The 17,492-nt window shown below is 38.0% G+C and overlaps 1 protein-coding gene across 1 annotated transcript in view; it reads left to right on the forward strand.

Annotated features, from left to right (window-relative positions):
• Positions 1–17,492, forward strand: part of IQGAP1 (IQ motif containing GTPase activating protein 1) — a 113,587-nt gene that overhangs the window by 23,695 nt on the left and 72,400 nt on the right. Inside the window, exons 3-4 of the mRNA XM_031956701.1 lie at positions 6,256–6,412; positions 11,210–11,287. Of these exons, the coding sequence (XP_031812561.1) occupies positions 6,256–6,412; positions 11,210–11,287 (235 nt within the window). The remainder of the gene's footprint in view (positions 1–6,255; positions 6,413–11,209; positions 11,288–17,492) is intronic.

The raw sequence follows: 17,492 nt of genomic DNA on the forward strand, positions 1-17,492 counted from the left end.
GTGTTGGCTGCTTCTCACTTTTTCTCAATTTGGGAAGCTGCTGAGATCTGGATTTTAGGCATGGAGAAAGTCAACTATGTCAGGCAGCACCTGGAGTCAGGAAGCCTTGTTCCAAATCTAACCTCTGGCCTTGAGGGAAGTTACTTTCCCTCTGCCTGGCTCAATTTCCTTGCCTGTGAAATGAGGAGGGTGGTTGCGAGGATCAAATGGGATAATATTTGTAAAGTTCTTTGCAAATCTTGAAGCACTATTGAAATACATTATCATCATTAAATAGTATTGAAGAAATGGAAAACTTTCATTGTACATAAGCTCACAAATGTAAAGATAAAAGGGAATTTAGAGGTCAGCACAGCCCAGTCCCCTCATTTTACAGATGAGGAAACTGAGACCTAGAGAAATTGTGATTTAATCAAGGTTAGCTAAGTAATGAGTAGAAAAATCACGATTTGAACCTTGGCTCTTCTCCTACAAAATATAGTTTCTTTTACATTGTACCGTGGAACTTGAGCTTAAATCTGAGTAAGGACTTTGACCTGTAATTGTCTATTAAAAAATTTGACCAATACCTGGCATATGAGCTGCACTGTGTAGAATGAATTTTATATGGTCATTTTCCTAGCATGGGAAGTTCCTGTTACCACACCCTTGCAGTTCACAATTTCTGTCTCCTCCCTTTCCCCCAAACTCTTACCCCCCCCTCCCCAAACTACTCATCATTAACTATTTAGCAGATTATATAGCTGCAGAGAGCTCAGTGAGGGAGAATTGATAGACCCAAGTCCAGTATGGTTTGGAAGAAGTTTATTGTATGCCTTGCAATGTACCTTTAGCTACCGGCAAATGGATAATATGGATTCAGTTTTGAATGTTATATATTTGAAGCTATTATTTCCTGTTCCAAGCTCTTAAGTTTGAGTATCTAGAAAACCCAGGTTGAAATTAATAGACTTTTATGGTAGCATAATCAGCCCTTTTGGAACTTGATCATGCTTAATCAGGTTTAGTACAGCTACACTGATGAATCCCATCCAATTCAGTTTATATAGGAGTGAGTCTGTGTTCTGGTCAATCCCTTAGGGAGGAAGGAGGATGAATTTTTCCTACTTCTTTGATCTTCCTCTTCCTCAAGTCTATAATTTAGGTTGGTTAAATTTAAATATAGATAATAGCCTCATTTTAAATAAATGTTAATAAATTGTTCAGGCCATATAATAAAAAAATTAGGTCAAACAAGAAACTTGAAGATCTCAGAAATGATTGAAACACTATAACTGCAATGTAAGGGAAGGACTTTAAGATGTTCCATCATCCACCCTAGAAGAGAGGAAAGGCAGCAGCAGGATTGTTTCAGGAGGAACTGAATCTTAGTGGTTTGGAATGGACATTTCCGGCATTGGTATGTTCCCTTTCTGGATTGCAGGAAGCTGGGCAACAACTTTTATCATGTGTTCTTCTGAACTTGTTACACTGGTTTCTTTTCCTTCCTTAGCCCCCAATTCAGAATCCAGTTCTTTACTTTTGAGCTTGTGCTCTGGGCTCAGCTTGTTTTCTGTCTTCACTGACAGATTTCTCTGATCTGTTATTTCTTTGCCTTGGGAGGGGGGGGGAGAGTTTAGAATGGATGGGGCTAAGCATTTACTATCTTTAAAAAATTTATTTTAATCAATTGAACAAAATAGGAAAGTATTGACAAGTTTTTCTACTTGGAGATGCAGGAGAAGAAATATTAGTTGTGAACCATATGTGGCTGTCTAGATAGATAAAAGCAGATTTACAAATTAATCTTTTTGTTTCTTTGTTTTGGAAAAAGAAACCCATATGCAGGTAATTTTTAAGCTATATCAGTGTTCAAAGAACTTAATTAGTAAAGATTGAAGCCAAGAATTATTTTCATTTCACTTTTGTATCTTTAAGGACTAACGAAGACTGATAACTTGGAATCAATCCATTGTGTCACCCAGTTGCTTAAATTTAGGTATATTAGAGACAGTGTGAAGGTAGACATGACAGTATTTGACAACAGAATGGATATGACATTAAGATTGTGAGCCTGGGTGGTAGGAGGCAGGTGGTATTCTGGATAGTAATAGGAAAAGTGGGAGAGGAGAGAAAAGTTTGTGGGGAACGTACTGAATTCTGTTTGATATGCTTATGGGACATCCAGTTTGAGGTGTTGCAAAAGCAGTTGATGTGGGATGAATGCTGAGAGGAATTGGGGTTAGATATCCACAGAGAACTGGTTATCTTCTGAATCTAGGTGATAACTAAACTCTTGGAAACTGATGAGATTACCCAGGAAGATAGTATAGAGGGGAAAAAGGAGCCCAGGAAAGAGCTTTGGGAGAAGCTCCTGGATGTAAGAAAATGATGATTCTGCAAAGGAGTCCAAGGAGAATGGTCCCAAAGATCAGGCAGAATCAGTGTTGAGAAGATCCAGAGGAAAATGGTGTGGGAGGGGAGCACAATGATGAATACTGAGGAAAAAGTCATGGGATTTGGCAGTTGTAATGAGGCTTTTGGAGAGGGCAGTTTCATTTAAGAGACAGAGTTGGAAGCCAGATTGGGATAATTTGAAAAATGCATAAGAGAAAAGGAAGTGGAGACTCTTGGTGAAGAAGGGAAGAAAAAAAAAGATTACATTTAGCCTGTGCCTCTGAACTCTTATATATTGTTCTGCATGCTTTAGAATAATAAGATGTTAGAACTAGAAGGAATGTTAATGATCTTCCAGTCCAGCTCCTTTAATATTACAGGTGAATGAACAGAGGCTAAGGGAGGATCTTGTTTGTTATAGAGCTGGTTTTAAAACCTGGGTCTCTAACCCTGAATTAGTGTTGCCTTTTTTCTTTTTTTTTTTTTTTAATCTTTCGTTTGCAGTCTTTTATTCAAAGCTTTGAGTAAACATGTTAGTATATAGATGAGTCTTATTAAGAGAAATGGCATGAACTTCAGATTTACCTGGAACTATAGCATCATTTACCCAATTTTAATAGGCTGTTTAGAAGTGAAGCTTAGATTGAGAATGCAAATATGAACAAGTTTGGCTTAACCTTTAGATAAAAAATTCATTGATGTATGTTATTGCCAAAGTAGTCAGGAGCACATGAGGAATCCAATAGCTGAATGTGCAATAGGTATACCTGTATCCATGCACACATTGATCCCACACACTCTTCAGGGAAAGATTTTTGAAGCAATCCAAGCTGGGGCCACTAAAAAGCATTAAAAGTGTGTTTTTGATTTTCATTCTTAGATTGCTGAACTTGAAACACACACACACACACACACTCTTTTTTTTTTTTTTTAAACAAAAAAGCATTATACCTCCTGGAAGATTACTATAAATATTTAATATAGTTAATTGTTCATAAAGATCCTCACAATTATAGTTTAAAGCAGTCCCCTTGTTCCTTCTGCTACATGGTCTGACTACAACTGTCTTCTCTTATGAAGCTCCCCTCAAACTTGATTATGGTCATTTTGCCTTTTATAGATTTTTCAGATCCAGTGAATATTGGAATTTCCCTTTCTTGTGTTTTAAAGGCAACAGTTTCTCTTAATATAGTATGGAGGACAAAGAGAAGAGGATCAGGACAGGTTATTGTGGGGACACACACAGATGTAGTGGCTATGAAGTGGACGACACTGAGTGCCATGGAATATCAGACAAGTAGAAGTATACAGTAAGAATAATATCAAGAAAATCTAGAGAGGAGAGTATATCCAGAAGGAGAGGATGGTCAGGGAGGTTAATAAGCTTTGAGATCCCCTTCCTGCTTTGGGACTCTGTGATCCAAGGTCAGACTTATATTTCTGTCTCTGACAGTGGTACCTAGGGACATTTCTCCAAGTCACCCTTCAACATGAGGCTGTATTTCTCTAAATATCCCTAAACTCTTTAAATAATCTTTTATGGATTCACCATTCATTTATCAAAATCCTATTTCATCTTGCTTATGTTCTTGACCAATACAACTTTTATTCTTAAATTAAAATTACTATTTTTTTTTAAATGAATGTAACAGACATCAACAAACATGATCATGCCTTGGGGATGCTAGATGGTGCTGTGAATAAAGCACTGTCCTTGAAATTGAGAAGATCTCAGTTCGAATCAAGCCTCAGACATTTCTTAGTTGTGTGACCTGTGTCAAGTCACTTGGTCTCTGTTTACCTCAGTCTCCTTATCTGTAAAATGGTGATCATAATAGTAGCTACTTCCCAGTGTTGTTGTGAGGATCAGATGAGATAATAATTGTTAAGTGCTTACTTAGCACAGTGCCTGGCACATGGTAATCAATACAGATATGTTAATTATTATAATTATGATCACTCACATTTCCATATGCAAAAGACCTAAAAAAGAAGTGTACACAAAACTGGGAAGCTTTGTTACTTAACAATTTGTTTTTATGAAGGATATATTAAATTTAACATAAGAATGACATTGCCCTGTTTTTCTTGAGTCTCCTTCTGATCTTTTTTTTCTTTTCTGCATATAAAAATTTTTCATTGATGCTTTTTTTTTCCACATCACTAACATTTCTCTCCACTCATACCTTTCCCCATTAAGATTTTCCCTTTTTAGAAAAGCAAATGTATACATGGGTTGTATTTGAAAATGTGTATTATGTTTTGTCAATACTACTTTTTGAGACAATGAATAGTAGAAATTATTTAATTTGTGAGATATTTCCTTTTATTTGTTTTCAATTAAACTTTCTCATATTTCATAGTATTCCATCGAGTTGGATTTGAGGTTGCTGTTGAAAAGATTGGGTCAGGAAGGCTTAAGGATGTTAGCAGAGTCATCTGATCTTCTCTGCTGATGATCCGGAATTGGGAATTGTTGAGTATTGTGACATGCATTTGACATAAGTAGTTTCTTTTTCCATCTCTGCCTTCTGCTTTGTCCCCTTAGAGTCTTCTACTCTACCCATCCCTTTCAAGACTGTATCAAGGTGACAGCCAGCCTTTTGCTTCCTGTCCACCTTAGGAATTTCTCTTGCCAAACCTTGTCTGTTGGGATTTTTTCATTTGTAGAAGGGAGTGAGATTATGTCTGTTGGGATTTTTTCATTTGTGGAAGGGAGTGAGATTATGGATATATCTTTGTAAAAATTTCTTGTCTCCTTAAATGTTATTTCCTTGTATTTTTCTTATATTATTCATCTATGTTATGATGAGTAAATATCAGTTTTGCCTCCCTAGGAAATACTTTGGGAGTTTTATTAAAAAAAAAATAATAATAATCCTAAAAATTCTTTGTTGTTTCATTGTGGTATTGAGGTGACTTTTGGTTTTTCTAAAGTTATGACAAGATCTCTCAGGCTAGAATAGTTTTAAGTATGTGCAAGGGCAAATTCTTGCTGGGTTTAGAATGGCTGATAAGTAGACTTTTATCCATCTTGTGATTTTTTTTTTTTTTGGGGGGGGTACAAGGCATATCTTGCAGGCCATCTACTAAGGTGGAGAAAAGTGCCATTCTGTGTCAATGGAAGAAGTACCTACTGAAATGAAATAATAGATTTTACATATATTGAGATACTCTGAGGACTAAATTATTCATTATATACTACCTTCTGCATTTCAGCTGTAACAGTTAACTTTTCATTTATTTTTTTTTTTTAAGCAAAAAGAAAAAAAGAATGTCACTTTAAACCCATATTCTAGGAAATAGAGGATGATCTCAGCAATATATTTAATCTTCTGAGTGGGGTGATGCCTTGTTCCAGATTGTAGTTACCATGATCATATCCAGAAGGCTTCAATAACATCAGAGGATAGGGAATAACATCAGAGAATAGGGAGCACAAGACCTCAACATCCATGTGGCAGTATATGTGGGTAGTATTTCTTATTACTTTAGTGGGACAGAGCAGGATGAAAAAAGTACTAAAGCAGAGTGGAAAGATTTGATGTCAGAGGGCCTGATGAATTCATATCTTAATTCGGACACTATGGGGCCGTGTTCAAGTCAGTTAGCCTGTCGTAGCCCTGGGTTTTATCAGTTAAAAGTGTGTGTGGGGTGAGAATTGAATCATTTCCTGACAACTTTCTGTGAATCAGGAGGAAAGGATATTTGTACTATGTTCTGAATTGTTGCTTGGACTAACCCTAAGCTTTATCATAATGTAAGAAAATAATCCATAAAATTTTAAAGAAAAACTTAAAACTATTTTTTATTTATGCTTTTTTTTTCTTTCTTTCTTTCTTTCTTTTTTTTTTTTTTTTTTTTTTTTTTTTTGTGCAGGTGGATGGAGGCTTGTCTCAGTGAAGAACTGCCTCCTACTACAGAACTAGAGGAGGGTCTAAGGAATGGGGTTTACCTTGCCAAACTTGGAAACTTCTTCTCTCCCAAAGTGGTATCTGTGAAGAAAATTTATGATCGGGAGCAGACCAGATACAAGGTGTGAATTCCTTATTTTCTAGGCTTAAAAATTTTGGTAGACTTGATAAAGACTTGGCTGATGGTATTTTAGATTGAGAAATGTAGACATTCATTTTTAAGGGAGTTAATTTTTGACCAAAGACCTTGGGGATGAGGAGAGTGGGAGGGAAAGGGGTCTAAGGGGTCTTTACCGTGTAATCACATGGTATTAGTTAACTAAAGAAGTGTCTATGTCCTGATACTTGAGATGTGTGAATACCTTTCTTTGAAAGAATTAGAGAACAATCTTACTGGAGTAGTAGGACTTAAAAATAGCTAAACTTTAAGGACAGAATTGCAATGCAATATATATAGTATTATAAAATATCAACACAAGTTTTGCAATAAGGTACTGTAAACATGCCATAAAAGAAAAAGGAAAAAATTCAAAATTCTTCCCAGTGGTAGTTCATTTTTCCTATTACATGCACAGATAGTTTTCAGCATTCCTTTCTGTAGGATTTTGAATTCCAAATTTTTTCTCCCTCCCTCTCTTAACTCCTCCCTATCCCAAACGACAAGCCATCTGATATAGGTCATACATGTGCAATCATCACACTTCTCTGGTACAAAGGGAAGGCCAAAAAAATTTTACACTGATTTCTCAGATTGTGGGGGCACTGGGTCCCTAACCCTATCAATTGGAAGGAATATTGGTACTGTCAGTCACAGATAATGAACAAGTCACCTGAAGAAAGAAGCAGCTTGCTATCTATGTAAATGCCTCTCCTAAGAGCTAGTGGTCTTTACTGGCAGATTGTTAATGGGAAGAACACTGGTAGGACCTTGAGAGCTTTATTGTGAGGAGTCTGGATCTGTAGAGTTACTCCCTAGAAACCAAAGGAAACTCATTTCATGAGGGCAAGTTGAGAAGAGTACTTCAAGGGGATTCCCTGAATCCTAAAGATCTTCTTGTTGTAGAACACAGTGCTGGGTGCTTCAGGAAGACACCAGAAAAGTTTGAGGGAGGCAGCTGAAAACAGGAGAAAGAGCTGTAGATTATTTAGTAAGAAAACTTAGATTCTAATGGGAAGTGGGACATTGGGCTAATCACTTCTCTCTGGGCCTCCTTTTTCTCATCTGTAAAATGGGGAAATTAGCTCAGATGACATCTCTGAGGGCCTTTTATACCAGACTGTCAAACACATACTCTTGGTATTTTTGAGAGCAGCCCCAACCAGATGAAAATGTTGTTGGGAAATATTTAACAAAGTAAAACATAGATAACACTACATTTCTAAGTCACTCTATGGCCCTCAGTCTCCTTCCATGTAATGTAGTGGCCCCCATTTTTATTTGCATTTGACTCCACTGCTCTGCCTTATCTTCGTCTCTAGAGCCTCTTGTTCCCTTGTCACTATTACTGATCACACCTTGGCAATCCTTAGCTTTGGGTCACTTTTATCATCTGCTTCTTTTGCTCCTATGTACAAGTTTCTGAACAAAAGTGTACTGAATCATGGAATTGTGCTGACTGGGTCCACTGGAAATTTATCATATCACTTCAACTAGAACCTTACTACTACTAAGCATTTGTTTTACTCCCTAATTAATTCACTTTCCTACTCATTACAGTAATTCTTCCCAAACTTTTCACCTTCCTCAAATCTCCCATGGTTCTTCCATCCCCATCCTCTCAGCTGAGAACCTTGCTTCATATTTTGCTGAAAAAATTGAGACCACTTGCTGAGAGATCCCTCTTTTCTCTTCCTCATTTGACACCTGCTTCTCTCTCCTTCACTTTGTCTCAAACCATGAGGTGACTCTTTTCTAGATGCACATGTGATCCCATTCCATTTATCTCCAGCAGATTGCTTTTTTAAATTCTTCTCCCTCACTCCCATTCCCTGACTACTGGCTGCTTCCCTCCTGCCTACAAACATACTTATGTCTTTCCCATACTCAGAAAACTCTCACTTGATCTCCCCTTCTATCCCCAGCTATTGTCGCATATTTTTTTTCTCTATGGTTGAATTCCTTGAAAAGGCTGGCCACAATAGGTGCCCCCAATTCCTTCCCCTTTCACTCTTCTTAATTCTCTGCTTTCTAGCTTATTACCTGTCATTCATCCTTGCTTTCTTCAGTTATCAGTGATCTCTTCACTGCCAAACCAATTGCTTTTTCCCAACCCTTATTCCTCTTGAGCTTTATGCAACCTTTAGTGCAGAGATTACCCTCTTCTTGAAAATCTCTTCTCTACTGTGATACTGCTTCTCCCCTCATCTGAATGATTGTTCCTTCTTAATCTGATAGCTCTATATCCAGGTCACACCCCTAACTATGATTGTCTCATATTGCTCAGTCTTGGGTTTGATTTTCCTTTTCCTTTGTACCAGGGGTGGGGGACTTGTGACCTGCAGACCATATAAGACCTTTAAAATCATCTGGTGTGGCCCTGCCCACGTAACAATCTCCCATTGCTTGAGTTCTGTAAGTTGATGATTATGTATGGCCTGCAAATGATGTTATAAATATCCAAATGGCCCTTGGCAGAAAACAGGTTTCCCCTCCTGTGATTTACTGTCTCAGTTGACAATCTCTCATTTACTCCCATGGATTCATTCTATTTATGGTTCACCTTCTCTGTGGACCTGTCTCTTATCTTCAGCTGCCTCTAACATATCTCAGACTAGATATCTTCTAGAAATCTTAAATTCAGTATGTTTAAAACTTTTTGATTTTCCCTTTGCAATGCTCTTGAATATGCCCTCTTTCTCCTGTGACATGGCCAGCTTCCTGATGCAGCTTCTCAAAACCTGAGGTCTGAGCCATCACAGGAGCCTTCTGGTTGTCTTACTGCTTTTTGTCTCTTGTTATTCCAGTCCTTCTTCCACTTAGCTGTCAAAGTGATTTTCCCAAACTGCAGCTCCAGCCATATTACTTTCCTATTTAATCAATTCCAGCGACTCCCTGTTACCTCTAGGATCAAATGTAAAATCCTCGGCTTGGTGTTGAGAGTCCTTCGTATCTCTCCCCTTTCTGCCTCCAACCCACTTTGAGCCATGTTATCTGCAATCCAGTGGCAGTGGCCACTTGGCTGCAGAAAGACAGTCTGTTGTGGAATTCTGTGCATTTTCTTCTTACATTATCTCCAGTGCCTAGAATGCTCTTCCTCCTCATCCCTGCCTCCTAGCTTCCCTGACTTCCTTTAAGTCCCAGTCCCCATTCCACCTTCTTTAGGAAGCCTTTCCTGATCTCTCTTAATTCTAGGGCTTTCCTGCTATCGTTTATTTCTTATTTGTTCTGTATAGAGCTTGTTTGTACTTAGTTGTTTGCATGTTGTTTTTCCTTTATTAGATTGTGAGATCTTCAAGGGCAGGTACTGTCTTTTATCTTTATTTGTACTTACCTCCCCTTTTCCCCCCAACATTTAGTGAGTACTGTACACATAGTAGGTGTTTAGTAAATTTTTAATGACTGACATTATCATAAGACTTAAGTTAGAGCAGAAAATGATCCCTTAGAGGCCATTGAGCCCAATAGGTGAACAAAGTGAGATTTGAGAGATGGACTTCCCCAGGATCATACATCTAATAAATGTTCAAGGTGGAATTTGAACTGAGGTCTTCATGTGTTTCAAGGCCAATGCCACTGGGCCACACTGCCCCCCATTCTTGTGGTATTTTAAGGTTTGCAAAATACATCTTTATTTTGGGCCTTCTAACGGACTTATGACACAGGTGTTGTGGAAGCACAAGCATCTCCAGTGTGAGGCCCCCTTTTAGGGCTGCTAATCTACCTCTGATGTCCAGCTCTCACCCTGTTCTCACATAACTCTTCTCTGGCTGCAAGAAGTGACACGCAGAGTGGTCACACATGCTGCAAAAATGTCTTGGCAGACAAGGTAAATCAAGTTAAGGGTAATCGAGAGGCCTCAAATCCCTCAGTGACTTGGGGGGATGACTACCACAAGCATGTGAAGACTTCCCCTAGTGTAATGGGGGGTGAGAATAATTTGTTCCAGGGACCACGAAGGCGGCTGAAGCAGGGTTTGAGGAGTTCCTAGAGTTTGGTCATTCTTTGAAGATCTCAAGGTCATTCACTGCCTCCCAGGCCGGCACCAGGCATCTTTTTTTTTCCTGTCATTAGACTTCGATGACTCAGGAGAGAGTGAGGTTAAGATTTTTGGGCAGTTCTGCCTCACTTCAGTCCAGTTCACTTGAAAATCAAGACATCACCTGTGATGTCATTGTTCTTCTTCAGCAATGAAGGACAAGCTACTACACATAGGAATCCCCAGTTTGCAGATGAGCAGACTGAGACATTAGAACATGAGGTGACTTGGAGGGTTTAATCCATGTAGCTCCAAATTCAGCTCTTTCTCCATTTTGCCACTCAACCCTCTACTTCAGTGGCCCATGATCTGGAGTAGTTCATGATCCACTTGAAAACATAAAGTACAGAGGCAAGAAGGAATCAAATAATTAGGTATAACAGCAGGAAATTAGGGCTATTAAGAGGGAAAGTAAGGGGAAGGTCGGGTGCTGTTTTATTTCCATATTGGCATATATTACAGGCTTTTAGAATAAATGTATATGAGAAAATCAACTACTTGTATTGTGATTGAATGGACTTAAGACTTTCTGGTTTGTTTCTCTTGAAAGGTAAATGAGATTATGGACAAGAAGGAACTGATATGTAATGTTGCACTTTGAAATTAAATTTACATTGGCCTTGGGTGCTTTTAATTGAGATTTTTTTAAGGAACAGCATTTATTTGGAGTTTGTCTCAACATAACTTCATTCTGCTTAATATGTTTTGTTTTGTTTGTTTCAGGCAACTGGCCTTCACTTTCGACATACCGATAACGTGATTCAATGGCTGAACGCGATGTCTGAAATTGGGCTGCCAAAGGTAGATTTTCCTGAATGTTTGCACAGTTTTAAATCATAGAATCTGAGTGTTTCACTCAGCAAACCCCTTTGTGAAATTTTTTATCCTGCTTTAAGTCTTTTAAAAAAAAATTCTAAATTGTTTTCAAGTTAACATCTTGTTTTATTTCCATCACTTTCATTTCCAAATATATTCCTTTTCCCATCTTTGACCTTTTGAGCCTTTCTTGAAACAGAATAAAGAATAGAAGAAAAAATATCTAGTGTGGAAGGATGTGCAGAGTACACACCTGTAATCTCTTACCTCTGCCAGGCAGAGAAGTGAAAGTTGTCACTTTCCAGTGACTATCCCACCATTCCAATAGAGCTGTCTGTTATAATGAGGAAGTACCACTAAGCATAGCAGAGAAATCCCTTGACCTTGTTGGAGAATGTAGACCCCATTTCTTATTTGTAGTCTGCTGAGAGGAAAGAGATGTGTTTCCTTATCAGTGTTCTCAGCTTAGGCCTGGTCTCTGCATTGATCATAGTTCTGATGAAGTCCTTTACCATTGTTTTCCTCCTTGTCCTTCCTTTTATGGTGGAAGGTACCACCATCCTCCTAGTCACCTAGGATCACAAAAAATGGCCTTGATTCTTCACTCACACCTACCTGCCCCATCCAGTGGATGGTCAAGTCCTTATCATTTTTACCTTTATCCTATCTCTTGTATATCACCCCTTTTCTCCTCTGACATTGTGACCATCCTGGCAGAGACTTGATCATCTCAAGTTTGAACTGTTGCTGTAGCCTGCTGGGGGCAGGGCCAGGGGCCTAGGGAGTTGGAGGTATGAGTCCGGAGTGTAAAATCTTCAGTTTGGTTTTTAAAGCCCTTCATTGTCCAATCCCTTCCCACGTTTCTACCTTCTTATTCCATCCTCCCCTCCTGATGCTGTTCAGTCCAGCGCACTGTCTCCTGGCTATTCCTCAAATAAGGTACTCCATCTCCAGGCACTTTTCTCGACTGTCCCCCAGGCCTAAAATGTTCTCCCTTCTCTTTCTTCCAGTCCTTTCTTCCTTCCTAATTTTTTGTAATCTTAAGACCTTCTATCTGAAGTTATGTCCACTTTATCCTGTACATATCTTGTTGTTCCAGAGTTGTCTTCCCCATTTAGACTGTGAGATCCTTGAAAACAGGAATTCCTTTTTTTTTTTGTTTGTTTTTTTTTGTATTCCCAGGGTTTAGAACAGTGCCTGGCACATAGTAGGAGCTTAAATAAAATTTAGGTGACTGATGGCTATTATTTAATTTAAGTTCTCTGAAATTATTAGATGCATCTGAAATATTTTATAAAATGTTATTTAAGAAGTACATTATCTGCCTAGTTTGTTTCTTGTTAGATAGTAATCAGTTTTTCCTCTTTGTTCTGTATTTCTGACCTTAATGACCTAGTAATGAATCTGTTTTCCACCTTCATTATCATTCACTATAGATATATGTGTATAAATTTGGTTTTAACAAGTATAAGGATAATTTTGAAGACCTTGCAACAGAAGAATGAAATTTGAAGATAGAAAAAAAGTTTTTTCTGTGGATTCCCTTTTCTTCCTTTTTTCTTCTGAGACAATTTTATGATGACTTTTGTTGTAAATTGTCTCTTAGCTTGGCTATATTTCATGTGTGGTATTATGGAAATGGCATCAGACTTCCCCTGGTCTCCCTGAAAATTCCCAAATGCCTTGTTTATAACTTAAAATGTAAATATTGGTAGCAGTATCCCTGGAGCTAAAAGCTTTGTATTTCCAGTATGATAGAAGTGAGAAATTTAAATGGACATGAGCTCACATAGCTGGGTCTTGCTCATTGCTGAACTTTGGATTTTCTGGATTCCTTCTTGGATCCCCCTGCTGCTGCCATCATCACCTTGCTTCCTAAGGTTACCTTTTGATTACTCTCTGTTTATGCACATATTGTTTCCCTCATTAAAATTGAAGCTCCTCCAAGACTGGAGTTATTTTTGCTTTTTTATTTTGTATCTGATATACTTGGCATGTAAGTTCCTTGTATAGCAAATGCCTAATAAGTATTTAATTGCTGTTCTTACAGCATTAAAATTCTAATTGTAAACTTTTGCACATAATATTTTCTCTTTCCTCTTACTTAGAATTGTATCAGAGTTACTTTCTGTACAGTTGTTTTAGAGAGAATTAAGAGATTTGAAGCCCACAAAAGCCAGGAAATGCAAGAGTCTTAATTCTTACAACAATGCTAGTTGGCCTTGTTAAGTATCTGTAATTTCCTGTTCCTCTTTTTTCTTGTTTCCTATGTAGCATGCCCATTTGGCAAAAATTTTCTACCTCTGCGTGGAGTAATGTAGAGAACACTGTTATTACTTGCTATGACTATAAAATACTATTATTTTAATTGTGCTCCTCAGCTTTTATGGGCAGCAACATACTCTCTCGAGTCACATACACCATTTCCTAAAAGTATTCATTGTCAATTACATAGAATTAGTATGTCCACAATGAGATGTTAGGTAGACAAGAGCTTTAAATTAGTTGGATTAAAAAGTACTTTCTGGTGGTGCTTCAAAAAAGTTTTTTCATAGGGTCATTGATTTTTGAGTTGAAAGAGATTAGCAGATCCAATGCCATCATTGTACAGGTAGGGAAACAATGATACACAAGAGTTTCTGTGAATTTCCCAGGGCTCTACAACTTCTGCAGCAGGATTTGATCTAAGTTCTTCCTAATACTAAGTCAGATGCCATATTTACTATGTCATCCCAGCACATCATTTTAAAGTAAAATTCTTCCTGATTAAAAAAAAAAAAAAGGAGCAGTGTTAATTTATAGGTCACTCTTATCTAGTATGATACTGGATGGATACATATATGAGTGGATACATATATGAATGTATACATATATACAAATTTTATATTTGTGTGGATGTATACATACATGGCTGTAAATAATCATTTTAATTGGATTCTAATAGATCTCTCAAGGTGCTAACTCTTGTTTAAATGAGCCAGTTGTAGAAATAGCACAGTGACTTTTATCTGTTCTTTTTTTAACTTGATCTCTCAGGACATTCAATAAATATTGTTTAAAACCCCTTCTGTGACACACTTTCATTCTTTCTTTTTTGATCCCATGTTATGGTATCTCTTCTCTTAAATACCCACCCGCCCCATCTTTTTTTATTTGATGGTACCTTTTTCATCTCTTATTTTATAATTATGGATACTCTAAAACATCCAATACTTTACTTTTTAATTTAGTTTATCTTAATTTTTGTCCTATATCAGTTAACATTTATGAAGTGCCAGCTATATGCTAAGCATGATGTTAAGTACTGGGGATACAAAGAAAGATACCTCCTTGCCTCTCACCCCAAAATCCCTTTTTCTCAAAAAGCTCACAGATTAACTGGGGAGACAAAATGCAAAAAATTGTGGGCAACCAAGCTATGTACAGAATAACTGGAGATATTCTCAGAGAGAAGGCACTAAGATTAAATGTTAGGAAGGGCTGCTAGTAGAAGATGCTACTTGAGGGAGGCTGAGATAAGGTGGGAGAGAGTATCAGGCATGGAGAATGATGGAATATCATGCTTGAGGAACAGTAAGAAGGCAGGGTCACCAGATTGTAGAGTATCTGGAAGTGTGGAACAGGAAGCCTAGAAAGGCAGGAAGGAAAGGAGTCTTATTAGGAAGGGCCAAACCAAAGATTTTGCATTTGATTTTAGGCTTGATTTAATGATGGAAAAGAGGAGGGAATGTGCCATGATCTGACCTGTACTTTAACAAGATGGCTCTGACAGCTAGAGGAGGAGGGACTGGAATGGGGAGAGATGGTGGCAGGGATACCGACCAGCAAGTTCTTCCAGTAGGCCAGGCTTGAGGTGATGAAGGCTTGTTCTATGGGAGGTGATGAAGGCTTGTTCTATGGGAGTGTCAGTATTGTCAGAAGACAAGGGGGCACATTTAAGAGGAAGAAATACCTCCCGATAAAGGTAGAAAGGACAAGCACTTGCTCCTTCCATCTTCTCAGATTCACTCAGACCTGGTTTTCTCTGGAAAACACAACTTCGCTGGTCACCTTTTCTGTCTTTGGTTGCACTTTTGTTTATATCATCTTCTGTCCCACCCGCTATCCTCACCCCCCATTACTGGTTGTGATGAATAAGGAGTGGAAGCATGCTGATATCCTTGACAACAGTTGGGAGTTTAAAATGGGGAGGAATGAGAGGGAAAGATAGCGAAGTTGGTTTTGGAGATGTCTGGTGTATCCATTTTGAGGTGTCTAGTAGGCATTTGGAAATAGTTTAACAAACAGATTGCAGTTAGCTAAGGAGATTTAAGAATCATTAGCATAGCAATAATTGAATCCATGGAAACAGATGAGATAGCCAAATGAAATAATGTAGAGGGAGAGAAGAGGGCCCAGGACAGCTCTGTGGGTCACCTGGATGAAACTAAGCAGAAGAGACAGAGGAGTGGTCAGATAGGTGGGAGGAGAACCAGAAGAAAGTAATATCACTACTCTAGAGAGAAGTTTCTCAAATAAAAGAGGGTATTGAACTTTGTCAAAGGCTGTAGAGAGGTCAAGAGGAATGAAGATTGAGAAAAGATTATTAGATTTGACATCTGAAAGATTATTAGATCTTTGGGAGAAGCAATTTCAGTTGAATAATGAGGTCAGAAGCTAGAGTGCAGAGACTTAGGAGGAAGAGAGTGAGAGAAAAGGAACTAAGGGTACTTATTTTAGCCATCCTTCTTAAGGAATTTAGCCACAAAGGTGGGGAGGAAAGAGATAAGACTAAAACTACTAGGATTGGTATGATTAATTCAGGGTTTTTTGAAGATGGAGGCTACATGAATACATTTCTAGGCATTGACCAGTAGATAAGAAGAGGTTCAAGATTAGTGAAATTGAATAGATTAGGATCAGTAGTGCATGCAGAGGGGTTTGCCTTGATTATAAGGAGGGCCACTTATTTATGAGATGGGGTGAAAGAGGAAATAGTAGCAGAAGGCATCTGACGGGGATGTAAGATGATCAGCAAAGGAGAAGAAGCTCTCTCTCTCTTTTTTTTTTTTTTTCCCCAGTGAAATTGAGACATGAAGGAAGAAGTATTATGGGAGGCTTGAGGAGGGATGGAAAGTTTTAGAAAAATTACTCTAGTGAGTGGAATAGTAAATCATTAAGATTAGGTATAAAAGGATTTCTTTGCTACAGGTGAGATTAATAAATCTGTAGCATCCTCAGTGCATGGATTTTCTCTATCTTGTTTCAGTAGCACATGAGCATTAGTAAGTTGAGGAGCTGAGAGATTGGGGCATTTGAGGGAGTGTCAGTATGTGTGTCAAGCAAGAAAGGGAAGATTTAAGATGGAAACTAACTTATCTCTGGAACAGGCAAAATTCCAGAGAGCACAGTTTAAGAACTGGTGGGTAGTTTTAGAATGGTTTGAGTTGAGGTGGATAGATTAAGGGGAAATTCAGGAATAGCGAACAGGGCAGTGGCAATTGGGGTTTTATGATCATTAGGATGGATAAGGAAGGAACGATTTGTATGTGGAAGTATGTTAATCATTAGAGTATGAGTTCTCTACTCATGTGGATTATCATTGTAGGAATTTGGCCTTCTGGTAGAATTGTTCCAGAATAGACAACTGAGGGTGGGGAGAGGTAAGGTGAGGAGCAGAGGGTACCTAAGTGGGGAGCAGAGTAACTGCTGTGGAGTTTTAGGTATCCAGAGAAGGTGTCTAGAGCTTGATAGAATCAAGGGAGAGTACGCAACTCCCCTCTTTCCAAGGTAGACAGAAGCAAAAGATTTGATCTTAAAAAAAAAAAAAAAAAAAAAAAAAGACTTTTGGCTTTCAATTAGATTTTTATACCCAGTTCTCTTCTTTCATTGAAACATAGACAATGTTTCATTTTTCATTTTCATTTAGGTGTCTTGATTTCACTTCAGGTTTATCATGTCTGAAATTGAATTGATCTTTTTACCAAATTACAGTCTATAAGTGGCAATACTCTTTGACCAGTCACACCCATCTTTTTTTTTTTTTTTTTTTTTTTTTTTTAATAATTATAACTTTTTATTGACAGAACATATGCATGGGTAATTTTTTACAGGGTTATCCCTTGCACTCACTTCTGTTCCGATTTTTCCTTTCCCTCCCTCCCTCCATCCCTTCTCCTAGATGGCAAGCAGAATTATACATGTTAAATAT

Source organism: Sarcophilus harrisii, chromosome 2 (genome assembly GCF_902635505.1).
Source record: "Sarcophilus harrisii chromosome 2, mSarHar1.11, whole genome shotgun sequence".
In the NCBI taxonomy this organism is placed as follows: domain Eukaryota; kingdom Metazoa; phylum Chordata; class Mammalia; order Dasyuromorphia; family Dasyuridae; genus Sarcophilus; species Sarcophilus harrisii.